At 41.1% G+C, this 21,046-nt stretch overlaps 1 protein-coding gene across 1 annotated transcript; it reads left to right on the top strand.

Moving 5' to 3' along the window:
* Positions 1-2,302: 2,302 nt before the first annotated feature.
* Positions 2,303-13,021, top strand: hrh2a (histamine receptor H2a). The gene is made up of 5 exons (XM_071506925.1): positions 2,303-2,437; positions 8,831-10,427; positions 10,592-10,763; positions 11,153-11,320; positions 12,313-13,021. Exons 2-4 carry the CDS (start codon positions 9,425-9,427, stop codon positions 11,160-11,162), a joined length of 1,185 nt encoding a protein of 394 aa, XP_071363026.1. The 5' UTR covers positions 2,303-2,437; positions 8,831-9,424; the 3' UTR covers positions 11,163-11,320; positions 12,313-13,021.
* The last annotated feature ends 8,025 nt before the right edge of the window (positions 13,022-21,046 follow it).

The following is a 21,046-nucleotide window of genomic DNA, read 5'->3' as shown; positions in this document are numbered from 1 at the left end:
ATGTATGGACCGCAAACTTGCCACAATAGTAGGCCAAGTAGTAGTAGTAGTAGTAGTATTGGTAGTATTGGTAGGCCACAATTTGTTACCTGTTGTTGGCCTAGCTTTCATCACTCAGAAGACAGTCAGCCAATCAGAAGACAGACCCTGACTGTAACTAGTAGGAAATGCTGGTATCAGCTGGTATAAGCAGGCATAACTACTGTCAACTACTACTTACTACTCTTGGTCGAGACGCAAAAAAAGTCTATTGAAATATATTATTGACTAATAATTGACTGATAAACTGCATTATCATTATCATAAATTTCACTGATAGCATTTAATTAAGCCATTAATTAGCATTAGCCTTATTTTGTATATAATTGAGTATTACTGTATTTGCATTTTTTAGCAAGTAGCAGAAGGTTAAGTTTTGGTCTATTTTGCAATTATTTTTTAATTTTGGTCAAAGTTTGTCAGATTTTAAATTAGCATTTAAATTCATCACATATTTGTTTCTGTCAACACAACCTTATTCATTGGTTTAAAATTCCATTTGTTACTTTTTATTTAATGACCATTTTATTTTGATAGCTATGTTTTTCTCCTCATGGTATCATGATTGAATTTGCACTGACTGTGGCGAAGACTCAGTGGTGGTGGTCATTACTTTGTGATTCCAAAAGAGGGTGGTAGAGTCTTAAATCCTTTTTCATTTTCAATTCCCCTGGTATTAACTCATCTTATCTTATCGAGACATGGCATATTTTAAAAACACACTGTTGACCTACACTGATAGTTTCACTTCCCATAATAACATTTTTTATTACAATGCTAATGGAATTTGAGGTACCACTGCCAACTGCCTTTTTCACACTACCAGTTTAAATAAATGGTCCCTCATTTGGTCCCTTCAATTTTCTACCTTGCATGGGAACACTGTGGCCCAAAGGCAGCAAAGCCAAGGAACATCCAACTATTGCCTTAGTTACAAAAGATATCACATACGTAGCCAAATGACTGATGATACCGCCAAGGTTGTGAGCGCCAGGTATCCTCCACCAACTCAAATATCACAAGGTAATCTGGAAATCTCATTGTTATAGGAACACGACGAGAGCAGGAACTTGTGAACACACCATGCATTTAACACTGACAGAAATTTGAGCTTAGAAACATTACAAGTATGTGCATGTGAAGAGGTTACGCTGGAAATGAGTTACAGAATTTGTGTGTATTTGAAAGGTAGTGAGAAAGAAAGAAAGGCAGATGAAGAAGGAAGGCAGGAAGGACAGAAAAAGGAAATGTAAAGAAAGATATCTTATCACATTGTTCTGTGTAGGGGAACAAAACTGGGACATTGTTGGTGCGACTCACAAGGAGAAATAAGGGTGGAGCTTAAAGGTGTTTGGAAAGAAAAAAAAGAAAAAGTGACAAATGTCATAAAGCCAGAGATGAAGCAAAATACAGGAATAAAAAGAGGCAGTGGGCAGAGAGTCCGTCTCTAAAATAAAGAAAAAGCACAAAGGGAGACAAAGAAATATATGAACGAGGCTATGGAAACTGGGACAGAGCCAAAGACAGATAGAGACGAGACAGATAAGGAAAAGGGAGGCAAAAATGAAACAAAGGTATGAAAAGAGAAGTGATGATGACTTATAACTGTTAGCCTGAAGCCCAGAAGATGAATTGACATTGGAAAGGAAAGAGAAACTGCATAAGAGGCCAACGCACATGAAAAATAGATACAAAGGCTGAGTGAAAGGCTGCACCAGAAATAGAGACATAGATTTAGACTTCTTTGTGGCCTATCAGGTCATTGACATCACTCCAGTCCAACTGTTGCCAGTTCTCAGAGATTTACCCAAAAGCAATCCACCCATGAAGCTCTAAACAATCCCTTAATTATTAAAGCATATACAGTTTTGAGAGAAGAGGCATGTGTGTAAGCATGAGAAAAAAAATTATGCATGCATGAAAACCATTCCTTCCTGTGTCTCTCCCCACAACAAACCAGACCTATTTGCCAGCAATTCCATTAGGGCTGAAGGCAACTGGTTGCTTGGATTATTCAGGTACAGCCCAGTCTCCAAAGGCAACAGTCAGTTGAGAGGAACCTATCACAGCAGCTGGCACATGCAAGTTACAAGGCATTATGATAGAATAGAAGAGCTATTAAAATAATTTCAAAAGCAAATTACCCTAAAGAGATAGAGAATAATAATAGGAGGAGACATAGAGGGAGAGAAAGATAGAGAGAGGGGGCTGTGTAAGTCACTGGTGCTCACTCACACACACACACTATCTCTCTCTCTTCCCTTTCCCACACACTTACACAATCATTAGACACACAAACACACACACTTTGTGAGCGAGACTGTGGTTCTCTTGTCACTCCAGGAGCAGAGCAGAGTAGCGGGGGCAGTCGTCGCACAAGAGGAAAGGCAGCACTGAGGTGAGTTGATAAATTCTCACTTTACACATGCTAAAACATATTTAATATATTATCAATCTGAAGGAGTTACACTGCATTTGTGGTATGACAGGATAATAAAGTTAGACTCAATGTTTGCTTCAGTCTGCACTGATTTACTGATGCGCACTTTAATTAAATCTTTTCACTTTCAAAGTCATTTAATATCTGTCAAATTTTTGATAAACCCTTCATTTAATTAGCAACACAATTGACAAAAATATACTTTATTTCTCTAGTTTATCACTTGTCAGTTTCAGCTTTCGGTGCATCTCTGCTTTATCACAGTTTTAAACAATTTCCTTCAGAGACAAACCAAGGAAAGTCAAAGATATGGTAGAGAAGCAGTCTGTGTGTGTGGTGAGTGACAGGACCTCAGCCATAAACGGGCTCAGAGAAAGAGAAGGTTCCTGCTCTGAATGTGAGTCACCTCAGCTGCAGGGAAACAACTTCTTTCTTATTTTAAAATTGTGCTATAACTTATCTCAAATTCATAGGTATGTGGTTGTGGAGAGTTGAGTCAATCCACTATATACAACAAATATACAAATGGGTCATTGAATCAGTCCTGAAAACAAGGAAGTTAGATTATTCTGTGTGCTTGTGTGTGTGTGTGTGTGTGTGTGTGTGTGTGTGTGTGTGTATGTGTGTGTGGGTCATGAAATTAAGAAATAATCTTTTGTCTTTTATCTGTTGCAATATTTGTATACTCTTTGTATACTCTGAAGTTCTGCATTTTAATTTCACCTTTTCACTATCATACATTAAAATAAATACTGTGAATTTCCTCAGTTTCTCATTGACAGACAGATACATAGCCAGAAATAAACAGAAAGGATAGACAATTTAGGATAGACAGTTTATTAGGATAAACATATTCAGCTCCCAAAAAGGGCAAAGGCGAGAACTAACTTTTCTCATTTCTTATACTAAAGCACAATGGAGAGAGTATAATGGTTCATTATGGCCATACTGTTAATAAAGACCTCTTTGACTTGCTTGCAGTCTTAATATAATGATAATATTACCTTGTTTACTTGAGCAGTGAGACAGAAAATCTGTTCAATCCTGGATTTTGTTATTCATTTTATTTCATATTCACACCTGAAAATATACAAAACGATCATTGTGATGTTTTTATGGCTTGGTGAAAGAAAAATGGAATCAACCTGGAAAAGTGTTATCTGACATCATGAAAATGCTAGATATCTCAGACTTGACAGATGAACCTAGCTGTGCAACAAAGTGAATCTATGATGCGTGTATCTGCAGAGGCAGCCACCATAAGAGTGACAGGATGTGGTTAGGTGTCACGACTTGGTCAAGGAACCATATGCAGTGCTGAGCTGTTCACATGAAAGTTCCCTCTATGAAGAGCCACTGGGAAGTGTCACTGTAATGTATGACAAGAAATGTGTTGATAGTGTGTGTTTTCTGTTCAACACTGGAAGCATCAATGTTGACATAACAGAGGTGTGTTAAGGTTGAGACTGACACATTGAGGGCAATCCATTATCCCATGTATGTGTGTGTGTGTGTCACAGCAATGCATGCTGTTAGTGTCTATACATATTTTATGTGTCTGTTCCCACTGTCTGTGTACCTGTCTACGGCCATGTCTGTCGCTCAGTGTCTCTTATTTCCATGCTTTTATAAGATTCCACAGCTTCCCTCCACCGGTCAGGACACACAACTGTTACCAAGCAACCGCCATCCCAGACCACTTCCCTATCTATCCAGTCTCTCTTTGTCAAGGACAAAAACAAAGACAAACAGGAAGACTTACATGCACATACACACATACACATACACATACACATACACACACACACACAGGTGTCACAAAAACAGACAGCTATAGATTGCTTTGCAAAAGCAGAGGAAGTGAGTAAGCGACGTATCTGGTGCTCACTTGAATCATATTAGGATAAATTGAGCATTCAAATGTCTGATTGCATTATGATGCTCTGATGGACTCTACATGCATGGGGCAAAAGTTACTTTCAACATCACTTTTACAGTCCCCACTAATCAAATGTTTATTGATCTAGTACCAGTTGAAATTCCTTGCTTTTCCTTTATGTATAGCCATCCTAAAAAGGTTGCAGAATTATACTCTGACAGTTGCATTTGTCTAATATTTTGACCACTCTGGAGCTGTCCAACCCTTACAAAACAAGCTACATCACTGAGAAATACATGGAGCCGCTGCATGTGCTTGTGCTGTGCTGTACCGCTGACACATACATGTAGCTTCCCACACATTTCAGCAGGATCGCAGAGACACAAGGCAAGTGATTTGGTTGAGTGGGTCATCTTAGGACATGGCCATACTTCCTACCAACCATTAGGTGGCAGATACATGAACTGAGGACTGAATGAACGAATGAGTGAAATTATGAATGAGTTATTTCCTGTATCCTTGACTAGTCTGTAGCAATTGAATAAAAAGGCTAATTTCACACCCTCCTGGCAATTCAGAGCTTACCTCAACCATGATGTAATTTGAGAGGGTAGAATTAAGCCATTTGTTAACTCTGCATAAACATATTCAAACAAATTACTTTATATTTGTGACATTGTGCACGATTACTTTCGTTACTCATTGGGCCTCATTCGTTTATTTCTAAAAAGACGAATCTGGCCGGTGGGGGAAAAAAAAAAAAAAAGAATGAGCACTATGTTATCTGAAGAATCTCACAATTCAGGCAGTGAGTCCAGCTGAGAGGCAAAAAATCATATTACTCATCTCTGAGCTCAGACCATGTCTGGTAAAGAGCCACTGTTCCGCGTTCTTTTCTGTCTGCCTTTCATCTCAATACTAAAATTGGGCTCTTTTCACCCAGCCACTTACTGGAAGATGTACATTGGGCAAAATGAAGCTCATTTACATTGTCTATGTGCTGGGAGATAGGAGACAAAAAAAGGGAGCTGTCTAGGAGCTTATTACTTAAGTTAATCACTTAATATTTCATCCCCATTGTGTCCACCAGCCGTTAGTTGTCAGCCTCGGTTACACACAGACATGCAGATAAACTAGTCATGGGATGAACCCATTAAGATCCACAAAACCACAAACCCATGCATCCCTTTGTTGTCTCTTGAAAAATATGAAACAGCATTCTCCTGCAGAAAACTCCTGAAAGTAGATCAACATTTACATCCTGTGCAAAACACAGCACTCAGCAGTCATTACAATCCATTACAGTCCTCAGAGTCCATTACCAACACATACATTTTGGGGTGTGTGTTAGTGTGTTCATGTGCGCCTACATGTTCATGCGTGTGCATGTCTTTGATTATATATACAGATAGAGTAACACTCACCATGGTTTTCCATTAGGGACAACTAATGAGACGTTTGTGAAAGAAAACAGATGGTCAGCAATAAAGTAGCACAGTTATAAATGAGTGATGCTCCATTTACTGTGGGGGTATATCATACTTCCCAATATTAAGACAAATTACTTTGTCTCTTACTGTTGACTGAAGTGTAGTCTGCAAAGACTGACAGTGACTTAATAAATAACAAATAATAAGAAAATAAAAACGCATGTAAATCATTTGTATGTACTAAATATGTCTTCTTGATAAGTGAGTGGACAGGATTGTATATTTATATGGTTTTATTAAAAGACAAATGTTTATGCAAAAATAAACACAGGAAGCAAATATGGTTATGCTCTCACACACATACACTGTAACTTGGGAAAAAGAACTAATGCATTCAGCTGAGGGCAGATAACAAGTATGTGACCACTCATATTTACGATCTCATATATAGACAGATGACAAATTAAAGAAAAAACAACATAAAGTATCTTAGTAAGTTGTTGGGCCAACACATGCTTCCAGAACAGCTTCAATGCTCCTTCTACAAGTCTCTGATCCTTACTGCAGCGATGAAACAACGTTCTTCCAGAAGATATTCCCTCACTTGGTGTTTTGATGATGGTGCTAGAGAGCTCTGTCTCACCACTTGAACACCACAGGTGTTCAATTGGGTTGAGATCTGGTGACTGCAAAGTCCAATATCATATGTTTCCTTTAAATCGTCCCCTGTCAGCACGATAAGTCCCAGGGTTGAGACAAGGTTGCCCTTGTTGAAATACTTCTAGTGACTGCAATACATGTCCATATGTGGCCATTCCTCACAGGACTTTGTTGGATCCAAGCCAAACCTCAGTCCAACTGTTTGTTTTCGCGCACATGTGCGCGTACATGTATGTGTGTGTGTGTGAGCGAGAAAGTGAGTGACAGTGAGAGAGACAGATTATGATGATGAAAAGAGTTGAAATGTGTCACAGAGAGTCAGTCTGTGATTCAGTCAAGTATAAAGGCTGAGATGTCATATGCATTTGAGAGCTGCACTTCATATGTTAGAGGCTTTGTTATCAGTGTTTGCTCTGGATGCAGTTCAAAGGGGTGAGATGGTGACAGAAATGTGTCCACAGAACAAAGAATTGAAGATTAGAAGATTTCAAAGATTAGAGGTGGGGGTCTGGTTTCTGTAGGATCAGATTTAATTAAAACCTTTCTCGTTGTGTTCTTTTAATTGTATCATCTCACTCTCTTTTTGTCTTCATGTGAAGCCAGCGGATCCATCTCTTGACATCTCTCTCTCTTTGAGGTGATAAGTGAGTGGCTCTGGACCAAGTCTGGCAAATGTCCCAATATCCATTACACTGTTAGAAAATAGACGAGCAAACATTACCCACCACCCACTGACGCAAACACATGTTCTCCACACACACACACACACACACACACACACACACTTATCAGGTAGTTATCCTCATTCCACCAAGCACACATTATAAACTCCTGCCCACATGCCATTAATGAATGAGTTCACAGAGGACAAACAATACTCTCTCTCCACAATGTCTATGTATAAAACTAAAATATTGATTGATTTTTGTCCTTCATGAAAAGAACTAAGTTTCCAAACTAGCCTTTTTATTATTAATGGCCATTATTTTGCAACTGTTATTGTATTTATTACACCCTATTAATCTGTTCTTTAGCTCTTGTCATATTTGATAGAGCAGATTTCCATTTGGCACAGAATTATCTAGGAGTGTATTATTCTAAGGCCCTGCCACATTGCACCCTCAAAACATTAATCATAGTTAACAACACTGAAACTAAATCTGAGCTGCAGCAGAATTGCTTTGAGACACTTAACCACACTGGCTGTTTACACAGTGTCTAAAATGGCAGCTGTACTTCTGCTTGTTTTATTAAATGGCTGCCATAAAATAATTGAACATTATCAGTAACTAACTATGGTTGACAGCAACATGGATTATTAAAAAAGTCACCATAGTCCTTGTAATGATACATAATGTTGTGACTGGATTAACTAGGGGATTATTACAAGGCCCCCCCATACTGAATCTTTACCATCCTAAATCACCCTGTGCAAGATTTTTTTTTCACAACTCTGAACATGCAATATGTAAATTAATATATTTATACAAAGATATAATATGTTTGTGATGTGTTAAGCAATTTGTATTTGCATACTTTAATTAATGACGCTTACAACACTCTTTCAAATGAAAAGTTGAAACATTGCTCAAATCACTACACTGTGTTTTGTCAGCCCAACCTTATTTGGTCTGGTATGACCACTAGCTTGTGGAGGTTGTGATAAAAACTTTAGTTTGACGTTGCTATGTAACAGACATTAATCAGTCCATGCACTGACATGACTCTCTTCTCTGCTTGTGCTACTGTTAGTTCATTTTTTTTTTTCATTGGCATTTGGTGCTATCCTATAATTGTCATATATAGCCACACTTATATTAATGTCATTGCACAGTTCACAGTTCAATAAAAACAGCATTCAAACATGAGGGGTCACTTGTTGCAAGGGCAGATTTTTGTACATTTTTCCAGCAAACAGTGAGTCATTCTGTCAGTAGTTACTAATTTGTCATTTTTTAATCATCTATTGCAATTTTGGTCCCAAGTTAGTTCTTAACAACTAAGTCAGAACTTAACAACTTGTTTTTTTATTTTTTTATTTTTATTCTCTAGCTCATTTAATGTAATGTATTAATCCAAAAAGAAGCACAGAGGCCATATTTTATTTTATTTTATTTTATTTTACTTTATTTTATTTTATTTATGTAATTTAATTTATTTAATGTATATGCCATATTTATTTATTTGTACCTTAATAGTTTTAATGCAGAGAAATTAGTTTAACATAATGTACCACAGATATTGAAATAGACAATGAACTATGTATGAGTTAGAGTTATAATCAAACCTGCTCTTTGTTGGTCAATGCATGGATGTGCAATATCTGAAACTGTAAAAATACTGTGCCAAAAATGTACTGTGTTTCTCCTGTCTGTCCACTAGGTGTCACTACAGCCATAGAAGATGGTGTTGAAGCCAACATGATGCCTTGGACCACTGTGAATCATCTGCTCGCACTGAAAGCTGTTCAACAGCCATTACAGACGTTTCAGCAGCAAAGCATCACGCTGATTCTCAGTCCTCAGTAGCAGCATTCACCAAGAGCCAAATGTTGTTCAGACAACCTCTTGCAAGATTTTTTTGATGAGTGTGTAATCAGGTCACAGACGAGTTAAAAGCTCTGGTCTGCAGAGTTGAGGCCCAGCAAGTACAGCAGGCAGTCAAGTAAATTAGCAGCTAAGACAGAGGAAATACTGGGAGAGGGAGGGAGACAGAGGGATCACATTTGGATAAGATCTTAAGTCACATTTGACCATGGAGACATTGAGACGCCTTAATAAATGGCAGCAAATGTCGAACCGAGTGACTGTATTTAATAACATTATATGTGAGTTTAAGGCTTATTATGTAAATGTCTTCTTTGCAAGACGTAAGACCTCTTATCTGCTTTAAAACTAAGACAAAAGCATAACAATGGTTCATAGAAAGCTGCAGCCATGGTGACATCTCATTGTTTTCAGTGAAGCTTCAGCAATAATGTTGTCAAAAGTGATGCTGGGTGTCATCCTGTCCCTCCTCATCCTTCTGACTGTTGGCGGTAATGTGCTGGTGTGCCTGGCTGTCTGTGCCTCTCGACGCCTCCGCTGCCTCACTAACTGCTTCATTGTGTCGTTGGCTGTGACAGACCTGCTGCTTGGCCTCTTGGTCCTCCCTTTCTCTGCCCTCCTCCAGCTCAATGACGACTGGCCGCTCGGCCCGGCCTTTTGCAACTTCTACATGTCCATGGATGTCATGCTGTGCACTGCCTCCATCCTCACCCTCCTGGCTATCAGTGTGGACCGCTACCTGGCAGTCACCATGCCTCTGAGATACGCATCTCTGGTGTTACCATGGAAAGTTGCAGTGACCATGGTCAGTGTTTGGACAGTGTCTGTGGCCGTGTCTTTCTTGCCCATTCAAATGGGGTGGAACACTGTTAATGGGACGGTGCAGAACCATGGGCCCTGGGCTCCAGAGAGGAAGTGTCGTTTTGAGCTGAACAGACCCTACGTACTAACTGACTCTCTTCTTACTTTCTACCTGCCTCTGGTGGCTATGTGCTGGACCTACCTTCGAATACTTCGCATAGCACGGGCACAGGCTAAGCGCATCGTCAGCGCTCGGCCCAATTGCATCACTAGCTACAACTGCAGGAACAACCCCTCTACCAGTACCACTGTGGTTTCCAGTGTTACTGTAGTGGCTCTGCGGGAACACAAAGCCACAGTGACACTGGCGGCAGTAATAGGCGCTTTTGTTGTGTGCTGGCTGCCTTATTTCATCCTGTTCACAGTGTTGGGCCTAAAGGAGCACCCAGACCCTAGCACTGTACCAGAATTTCCCATTGTGTTGTGGCTGGGTTACGCCAACTCAGCCCTCAACCCTATCCTCTATGGAGCTCTCAACAGGGACTTCAGGTCAGCCTATGCCCATCTACTGAGATGTCGATGCCCTACTTACTTACAGAGGAGCCGACAGCCGTCTCTCACTGTGACAGCAGGTAATGCTTTAGACAGAGCTGAAAGTATGCAAAATATAACTTGAGTTTCAGAATCAGTTTAAACAATTATTTCTACAAAATACTGCAGCCAATGTGAATTCATCACATTGCCTTCTCCCCATTTTCTCCACTTTTTATTTTTCCTTTCCGTCTCCCTATCTCAGCCAGAGAGCAGCTTACAGAGGTGACATTGCTGTGTGGCCACACCCCTGCCACATGCAGAGCAGGTCTACCAGATCAAAACTTCATGCTTCAGGAAATGAACAGTACGACGACCACAGCAACTATCCAATTTGCAAATGGCACTCCTGCCACAGATGCCAATGGCAATGACAGGTAAACTCAGCCACCATATACCTTGTCTGAAAGGCAGACAGGCGAATGTCAGCAATGATGTTCTTGTGCAAAAATCATCAAATCTAATTCAACTAGTGCAAAGAGAATGGCGCTTCACGTTCAAGTTGGGGTATAAATGTTGTAATACTCACATTTCACAAACACTGGGGCATATAATGTATCGTACTGTGTAAGTTAACCTGTTTAACCCAAAAAGGGCTTTGATTGGTGCATTAAGCTGCATGGTTGTGACTCTTCACATTCAGAATACAGTGGCACTATAATATAAGAACTACATTTTTCCCTGTTTTACTCTAAAACACAGAATCCAATAAGTCACACAAACACAAAATGTGTCTTCTCTCATCTCTTGTGTTTTATGAGCCCAGGTCGTGCTGAGCCTGTGCTGGTGAGGTGGATGCTGTGTTCTCTACAACATAGAACCAGAATCCATCCTGAGGAAAAAACACACCAGACAGACAAAAAGATGGACCAAGATTTACAGCCCCTGTATTTGGAAGCTTTCAGTGGCACAGCAGAAGCACATAATACACCATGTAAGTAGATATACATACTGACATCTTCATAGCCCCCACAGACCATGTCTTCCCCAGAGCAAATGAACTGTGACACACAGATCCTAGCCGTGTCATCCGCAGTGCATCAGGCCATATGGCAATATGCATATTAGGCCAAGAAATCTGCTTTCAGCACAGCGGAGATACATTATCCACTTCAACATCCTGCTCTCATTTCTTTGTTTGCATTTTATGAACACGATCAAATCATCGTTTTGCTCATTGTGTATGTGTGTCAAGTGTGTATTAGTAAAAGGCTGTACAGCACTACAGTGCTGTAGCCTTTAGTACAAAAATCCATCCTGTACTAACACATACACGCAGGGACTCACATAAAACCTTAAAACTATGTGTGTGTGTGTGTGTGTGTGTGTGCGTGTGTGTGTGTGTGTGTGTGTGTGTGTGTATATATATATATATATATATATATATATATATATATATATATTGCATCACACAACACGTGTAGTTGTATGAACTGTGAAAAAGTGTACAAGATATTTATCCCGTTTTAAAAAAGCAGAAATCCTCAAAGTAAAGTATGGATTTCTCTGCAGCAAATACTGAAGTCAGTGGGTGATATAGAGAATTGTTAACCATGTTTTACTGTTAATCTTCAAACACCTTCTGAAATTTTTTGTTTTTTGTTTCAAACAGATTTTTTTTTTTTTTTTTTTTAAACAGCAAAACCTATAAATTCTAATTCGCGGGAATTTGTGTTTGAAATATTATAAATAAATATTCTTACATGTGCACAACTTTTAACCTCTCTAATACCAATCCTACATCCTAAAGAGTTTCTGTCCTCTGACTGCTGATACAGCTGACTGATCTCTCAGAGCAGGAGATAATAAACACTCACCACAATGGTGAAGTGAATGATTTTTTTCTTCCCTGCATGCTGTACACCCAAAGTGATTGTATAGAGAACCAAACTTTTGAACCTCTTTATATGTGTGTCTTTTTGTTAGCACTCACTCTGTCCACAATTTAACAAACAAAACCATGAGAGAACGTGACCTCAGTAACTCCCCACCTCATCAGCAAGAACCTACTGCGCGCACACAACTGGCCTCAACCCATCCTGGACCGAACAAATGAAGACGCTTCTACGTGGATGAAGCTAAAACTCAGGTTGTCTAATATGATTAGTCCACCGCATCCAACCGTCACACAGGGCAACAAGCAGCCCTGACATGCTCTTGAACTAACGGTGGTTAGTATTGCAGTATTGGAAGACTGAACAATTGACAGTCATTGGTCTATTGAACTATGCTTTTGAAGCTGACTAAAGATTGCACTCCAGTGGAAACACAAAGAATCACAATTTCAACAAAGTAAATGGACTTCTGATTAAAAACAGTTGTTTTACAAGATCAGAATGGAAGACAAAAAAAGTGATAAATGGACTTATGGACTCCAATATGTTGAAATGTGTGACATTTGAATGTGGAGCATGCAAACTGATGTTATGTGTCACTTTTGAAAAATGTAGCTGCCTCCAGACTTTGTCTTCACTGTTGCTCATTCATTGGCATAAAGCTGGCAAATGTATGTGTTGTATCATACTATAAAAATAACTGAGGACTGAAAAATGCCATGAACCGTTCCTCTAAAACAAAATTGCAAGCATACTGTACCAATAAAAAGCGGTTTAAATAAAGAATATAACATTTGCTACCATTTTTGGAGGCAATACAGATGAGCTGTAGTTACATATGGACAGGGATTATCATGTGGGACGATAACGAAAACACAGTGCCAGTGGTAAGGAATACAAGTACATTGGAAACAATTCATCACAGCTGTCAGCACACATTGCCTCAAACTACTGCCACATTAACACTTAACCTTTTCCACTTTAAGCTATTTCCTTTGAGGACTGACACAGACGTGCATATAATGCCAGCTGTATGCATGCGAGGGAGCAGCTGGGAACGAGTGAATGAGCGATTTTACAACTTATTTAACCACATAGATACATGTATAGGGTGTTTATGATAACTAGGATAGTCAATTCTTTAATTCAACTCTACATATTTTCCTGATGCAGGTTAGATTAGCTGATAATGGATGCTGCAGTGTAGGCACAGGTACATACTGTATATTCACTCTATACTGGCTTTGTATGCCTCACAGTGAGTAGCTCCACTGGAGCAGTTGGGGGTCAAAAGATGGGCTTGAAAAAATGTATACCTATCTTAAATCAATACTCACTTTGCCATATGTTCTGTAACCACTCATCTGCTTCCACTCCTGTCTGCTACAGGATGCAGTAGTGTGTTTCAGAATCACTGATGGACTGCGTTTGAAAATGCAGAATTTAATATTCCACCATGTTTTACCACCATGTTTAGTAAATTATTAGGCCCCGGACTTCAAATTGTAGCATCACTCTCTCTGGTTACAGTCTGTGATTGCTCTGAGCAAAATTTATATATTAACCACATCAGAAACATGACATCTTGTCCTCTGCATGTGGAGCTATTTAATTGAAGAGAGAGGTAATGTGATCATATCTTTTCTCGTCTTTGCTCCAGCAGTTTCTAGCTTTATTTCCAGTGTTGGGTCTCGGAAAAAATACAGACACGCAACAACTAGGACATATTTCTCTAGCATGGCTCAGCACGGAAATACTGCTCATGGACACACAAAGAAGGAATTTCATACTAAAGCGGCCATAACTTTGAAAGATACCCCATTTGACTTGACTTTAACTATACAGAGTGCTGAAGTCTCTTATCGCCTCAACTGAATCTTAGGATGCATTTCAGCACAGACAAAAAGGTGGTGGATTTTGTCCTCCATCACTTACAGCATAGGGAGCACTTGTGAAGAGAAATAACTCTCTCATGTATTTTATTAACATTATAACACACAGTGACAACTCCAAATGCATCAATTAAGAGCCTTTAAAAGGCTTTTTTTAAAAATCTGACTCAGTGTGAAGGAAATGACTAGCAGATGCAGTAAATATTTAATTTAGGGTTTTCATGGTTGAAAACCCAGTGTGGTTAACAACTGTCCTTTGCAACTGAAACACATTTATTATGCTTTCATCTCCTTGAGTCCCTGTTTTCCTACATAAACATCATGTGTCCCTTGGTAATTGTGGCCACTTGCTACTTTTTCTTTTCCAGAGTGACCACCGACAGCTCAAACTACATGAAAACCATTCATCACTGCTTCTTTAACATTAGATTAATGTGGGGAAAAACAGAACATATAAACTCTCTTTCTCTCTTTCTGTCACTAACACATGCGCACGCGCGCACACACACACACACACCCGACTAGCTCTGTATAAGCTATCAATCATAGATATTGTCATTATTCAACTGTGTCATCGACAAGCCTCTATCTCTCTCTCTCTCCAGTCTTTCTTTGTCTCTTTCTCTTTTTCCTTCTCTCTATTTTCTCTCTCTTACACACACACACACACAGAGTGAAGAGGATCATGAATCATAAATCTTATGAATGCCATCTAAAGACTGCTCAGCGCTATGAGAAAGAGAGATGATTGATAGATGTGAGTGACTGTGGCGAAAGCAAAGAAGATGGACAGAAGGTTGTAACCAGCAACACCGAGGTCAGAAACTGCAGTTCAGGGGTCAAACGTATCAGAGGGAGCACAATATGGCCGAGAAGGAATGAGAAAATGGGGGGATAAGAAAAGGAGAGGAGGGAGTAAATGGTTGAAGGGGAAGGGAGAGAGGAGGAAGGGAGGAGAAGGAGGAGGAGGACGACGACGACGGTGTGGGGGGATGCTGCCACAGTGAGGCTAAAGCCATAACTCATCTTTTATTAAAAATAATGAAAAAAACTTAATGAGTTAATAATATCTGGAGAAAGAGATAGGGAGTGAGACAGAGATGGAGTAAGGGACAGGAGGACGGAGGAAAGGAAGGAAAAGAAGAAAGGAAATGAGGAGAGAGAAAACGGCACGGATAGAAAACAGAAGAGGGTCAATGTGTGTGTGCGTCTCTTTTCACCCTTTGGTCATTTATTGTAGTTTTCAAAGTTCACACAAGATCCATTAGACAGGCAGAAAAAAAAATCATAGTGATCCCTCTCTTTCTGCCGACCCAAATCCCAAAGCCTGCTTGGTAATTAAAGGCACTTAACAACCAATTAACAGTGATGAGCTAAATTAGCAGGATATTGTCTCCTTTGACTAGGCTACTGCATTATCAGTGTATTGAAACAGCGTAGAACAAACCTCAGTGGCCCGTGTTTGCATGTAGGCAAATGACGGATTAATTACTATTAAAACATCAGCATCTTAATGAGCTTGGAAACAATTAGAGAGGTCGTTAGCATGTGGAGAACGGCTGAGAAAAGAAGAAGGGGGGAGCGAGTGAAAACAAGAGAGAAATCTTCATTGGGAAGCAATACTGATTAAATGGACGTACGGTCGCACTCATCGCCCAATATCCACGGACTTATTAAATACATGACATCACCATTTGTCTTTTCTACCATCAAGCTACTTTTCTCCTGCCATTATCTTTCCCTCTTCTTCTCCGGCTTCCCCAACTCTCTGCCTTCGTTTCGCCTCTCATAAAAAGCCTTTTTCTTTCTCTTCCATTCCTTTCTCCACTTTCTGCTTTTTAACTCCCATTTCTCCCTTCCCTCCTTCATGCTTGAGGGGCACAGTCCTGTGAAGGAATTTAATATGCAACTTTTATATGAGAAACCAATCGCATACGTCTGGGTCTATTGGGCTCGCAATCTATCGGCCCGGACGGCTAATGCAATAGAGAGAGCCGGGGCTATTTATCACACGGGGAGCTATCTTTTCCTCTCTCCCTCTCTCTCTCCCACTCTGCCCTCGCTCTCTCTGTCTTTATTCAAGCCCAGATTCCTGGCTGCCACTAAATCAGGCCAACTATGAGCTATGGCTGCCCAGAGGGCATCTCCTTTTTTATAGGGGGATTTGGATTTTGTATCTACTGGTTCCTCAGTGGTCGTTGAGACTGTGCTAACGGAAGCTATAAACATTCAACAAACAAAGGCAACAACTTAAATGTCCCTCCATCCCCACTGCAATGATCATGAACATGTAGAGATATATGGGAGTAGGAGGGAGCATAAACCTGATGAATAAGATATCAGTGGCATTTACAATGATGCTGCAAACATTTGTTTGTGTGCATGTCTTCAGACAGAGAGGCAGAAACACATACAAAAACGACACATGCACAGACATGTGTACACAGACTATACTACTATAGGAATATTCACATTATATTACTAATACAATTCACATACAACAGCAGCACAACTTCAAATGTTTCCTGCTGAAAAACTTAAGCAGCAGTGTGCAGAGGACGCTGCCCACCTGCAGCAATTAAAATGCCTCCGAAAACCAAATTCATTTCAACAAATTAGCCACATTACTGGCCACTGTGTAATCGCTGATGGCAATTAATAAGAAATTAGTCACAATCAGCCCTATATTAACATCTCACCCAGGGGCCGCGGCTGGAAATTAATAACCGGAGATTCATCTCTCTTACTGTCTTTCTGGCTCTCTCCCTCACACTCACACTCACACACACACACACACCTACACCCACCTATATTTTTCATGAATCACCTCTAAGACACTGATTTTTTCTATGTGGATTGTCTCATATGATCCACAATCTGCTCGTGTCAGCTAGCCAGCTTCCTCTTTACTAGGGTGTGAAAACCCCCTGAAAGACATGAGGGTGTGTGTGTGTGTGTGTGTGTGTGTGTGTGTGTGTGTGTGTGTGTGTGTGTGTGTGTATGTGTGTGTGTGTGTGTGTGCACGTGTGTGCGCGTGTGTGTGTGCTTCTCACATAGGCCAATGCATGTACAATCAACATATGTGCCATGAACAGTTTGTGGATATATATACCATAGATACACCATATACTGTATATCACTCTATATCTATGTAGTGTGTAGTGTGTACTGTGTGTGTGTGTGTGTGTGTGAGAGAGAGAGGTGATACACCAATGGGGAGGGGGCATCAGTGGAGACTGGGCCCGCCTCTAGGGGTCCTCACACCAATCAGCAAAGCACACCAAGAATCAATTAACACCAGTGGGAGGGGGCAAAGGGTACAACACTACACACATTCAGACTTACACACACACATACACACGTTGTCCTCATGCACACTGTCCACACACATGGTACTGTCTGAGGAGATATCCATCAGATCACACATTGTGCAATATGCCAATGTGTGTGTGTTTGTGTCTGTGTGTGTCTTTAAGTGTGTGTGTCCCTATCCTGGTGTGCCCCGGTCTCTCATGGTGTGAGGTTGGGGAACAGATTGGGGGTCAGCAGGGGGGTCAGGCCAGGGTCACCCCCATCTGAGCCGTGTATGTGTGTGTTTGTGTGTGTGTGTGTGTGTGTGTGGAGTAAAGTCTAAACACCACTTCCAGGGCTCACCGGCAGGCAGAAGTGAATAAGATGGATGGTGTTGATTCATACTACAAATTCATTGTTCCCCCTGAATCCACAGAGAATAAATACATCCACAGAAATTATAAGGCAAGGGACCAAAATGAGTATCTCACATTTCATATTCCTCTTCCTCTCTTTCTCCCTGTGTGTGTCTCTCTCTCTCCTTTTGTCTCTCTCTGGTGTGGGGACAGCTGCCGGCTACATGAAAGCCATTCATCATTGCATCTTTACCATAAAATTATTGACAGTCAGGAGGACGAGGAGCTATATTGGCTACATTTTACAAGGTTGGACAAAGAGAAAAGTCACCCAGCTCTGAACACATGAGAGCTGGAATTAAGTAATAACTAAAGGAAACCACTGTTTTCAGACAGCGTGGATACTCCGCTGGAAAAGGAGAATAGAGGGCAAGAAAGTGAGACATTTCCGCTACAACAGGCAAAACAGAGCGGCCAATAAAGTGATCAAAGAGTGGCTACCATTTGCCCATGAACGTTCCGCTGCGAAACCCCACCTCTTTCCTCTTCCTCTCTCTACACATCGCCATCTCCATCTGTTAGCCCGTTGCACTTCTCCGTCCACTACCTCCCCCCTTCCTCGATTTCTATCCTCCTCTGCTCCTCTCTGGCCTTCCTACCCTCAGGGAAGTAAGGTGATCTCCCTGTGCTGGAGTAAGTGACTGGTATTAGTCTCCTTCTCTGTCTGTCTGTTTGATCCCGGCACTAATGACTCCACAGGGACTGGGGTCTGATAATGGGAAATCAATATAGAGAATAGCGCTCTGGAGTGGCCTCACTTAGCTCTCGCTCTTTCACGCCTCACAGCAAAGTGCCTCTGTGTATCCATGTGTGTGTGTGTGTGTGTGTGTGTGTGTGTGTGTGTGTGAGGAGGGGTGCAGTGCAGTGTGTGTGTGAGAGCGTGTGTATGGAGGAAATCTGAGCGAGTGTGTATGGAGCTGTATTTAAATTAAGGTCTGATGCTGGGTGCATGTAAGTGTGCAAAACATCTAACTTTTTTCTTCCATATTTTTAATTCAAACAAAAGATAACAAGCACGTCTATGAGCTGAAAATATTCTGCAGCTTTTCAGATATTTTCAAAGCAGATTGACAAATCAGACAAATCAGAGTTTGTGGCGAGTTGACATTTTTGGGGTCATCCGGCAGCGATATGCATGTGTGGCTGTGTATACCCAAGCGTGTGTCTAATCGGTCACACTCCTGCGCCTGGGGCAAGACAGGTGGGGCTGGTGGCATGAGGCTGGTGCCCCCCCTCTACCCTGAGGGGCCAGAAGGCCCAGCGAAGCAGGGGGCTGGAGTAGCTCCCTCTGCCAGGCAGCAGAGCACTATGGCTGGTGGCAGCTGGTCCTCTGTCCCTCCCTCCCCTCCTCCCCTGCTTGAGCGCCCCGCAGGCAGGCAACAGGAGGGGTGAGGAGGTCAAGAGGCAGGAGAGAATGGGTGGAACGGCGGCGACATGCAGGATAATCGGCTTTTATGAAGCGGAGAGGACACAGACAGAGAGAGACGGGAAACACAGCTCTGACACAATGCAACCGACTACAAGCAGTAATGAATTAACACATTAGCGCCACAACCAGGGGCGTTCAGGAGCACTCAGCTGCTCTTAAACACAAACCCACACACACACACACACACACACACACACACACACACACACACACACACACACACACACACACACATACACATAAATCAGTCATAAGTCATTAAAGCAATTAAAGCAAACACACTCACTTATTAATTACATCAGTCATTTTGTCAATGGCAGATCCCTGTGAAAGCTACTGAGCATGATCCGAAGCTAAAAACGTCTCCTCTGAAATAGCAGAGAAACTTTTACTTAGCACTCAGAACAGATAAGACAGAGGTTAACTCTCTACAGTGAAACCACGCACGCACACACATACAGACGAGACAGTTCTATGGGAATCCTCTTATACAAACTCAAGCCATGTGTTCAATTATCATCAGCCCCAAATGATCCCCATTAATGCTTTAACTCTTTCTTTCACATCTCAATCTTAGCCATCCTTCCATCCTGTTTTTGCTCTCTGCTCTGTGTCCATCCCTATAATTCACGTCTGTGCGGTTTCTTACTTCCCTTTCTCACTCTCTTCCTCTCCAACCTCCTCTCTCTCTCCCTCCCTCTCTGACTTTTAACCAGCGTGAAGAGGCAGCCATGCATTCAACCATCAGACAGGCTAACATGGTCTACCCTCACACACGCACACGCTGAGTCAAAGCATACTGTTCCTCAAGTGTAACGAGAATGCAATGTTCACTGAAACACATATCTACCATATCTGGGCATCTTTATGTGGTTAAATGTGGAACCTGATCCTTGCTTAATTGTATATAAGATGTTCATACTGAAAGCTGCTTCACTGCTCGTTGTTTGTTTCCATATGGAGACATCCAATAATCCACTATGACTGTCTTTAAGCATGGCGACACTTTTACACTCAGCTGCTGTATCATTTAAAGAGCTGAATTTCTGCTGTCATCAATCACATAGAGAGATATTACTTATGTTTCCTCCAATAAAGAGAACCTTTTGTAATGACAGCCTTCATACTTTGTAATTAAAATCCTTTAATATCTACCAAGCCATGGATCTGACATTTGCAGTGACATTTTACATGGTTTATCTGCTTTTGAAGTCTGGGGCAGATAAACTGTGTGTGCACACAGAGCAGTGGTCCAGTGACAGCCCAGGGATGATGATGGTCCTGACCTAGTCCCTGATGGGGGATCCCATTCCTCTCTTCTCATCCAACAATCCCACTGAGCATGTCAATATGAAACACTATCCCCCCCCACCCCCCAACACTGGGGCCATGCTAGGCTATCCCTGCCATTATAGCCAAGACAGGCTTATATTGACAGTATGAGCCTGTAAACTGCAGCATCTGTGTGTGAAAAGAAACATGGCGCGCTATAGAGAAAAGTGTAAATTAGACTAAATCAAGTCTCGCAACAGTAAAACACATTTTCACTATATTGCACTCAATGTGAGCGCGATTTACTACACGACTTCTGTTGTATGTGGGATGAAGGAAAGCGGGCCGTAAAGCTTTGTTTACCCAACTTTAAGAAATCCACAGCCTTGTAAATGTTGTCAGATGGCCGATGCCAGTGTCTTTCAGCTTAATACTACCTATATTAAATAGTTTAAATATTTCATAAGGGCGGTTTTTAGAGCGAGGGAGGGGAAATCGTTAGCTGCGGTAAAGTTTCATTAACTG

Source organism: Trachinotus anak, unplaced genomic scaffold, assembly GCF_046630095.1.
Source record: "Trachinotus anak isolate AG129_WGS33_773 ecotype Australia unplaced genomic scaffold, CSIRO_AGI_Tana_v1 ptg000021l, whole genome shotgun sequence".
NCBI classification, from domain to species: domain Eukaryota; kingdom Metazoa; phylum Chordata; class Actinopteri; order Carangiformes; family Carangidae; genus Trachinotus; species Trachinotus anak.
This window is presented reverse-complemented; position numbering and strand designations above follow the sequence as displayed.

What these genes read in the sequence shown, in the direction of transcription:
- hrh2a (XM_071506925.1), top strand. Translation starts at nt 9,425, where the DNA reads ATGTTGTCAAAAGTGATGCTGGGTGTCATCCTGTCCCTCCTCATCCTT. An exon ending in GTCTCTCACTGTGACAGCAG is followed by an intron (nt 10,428 to 10,591) that starts GTAATGCTTTAG and finishes TCCCTATCTCAG; the next exon opens with CCAGAGAGCAGCTTACAGAG.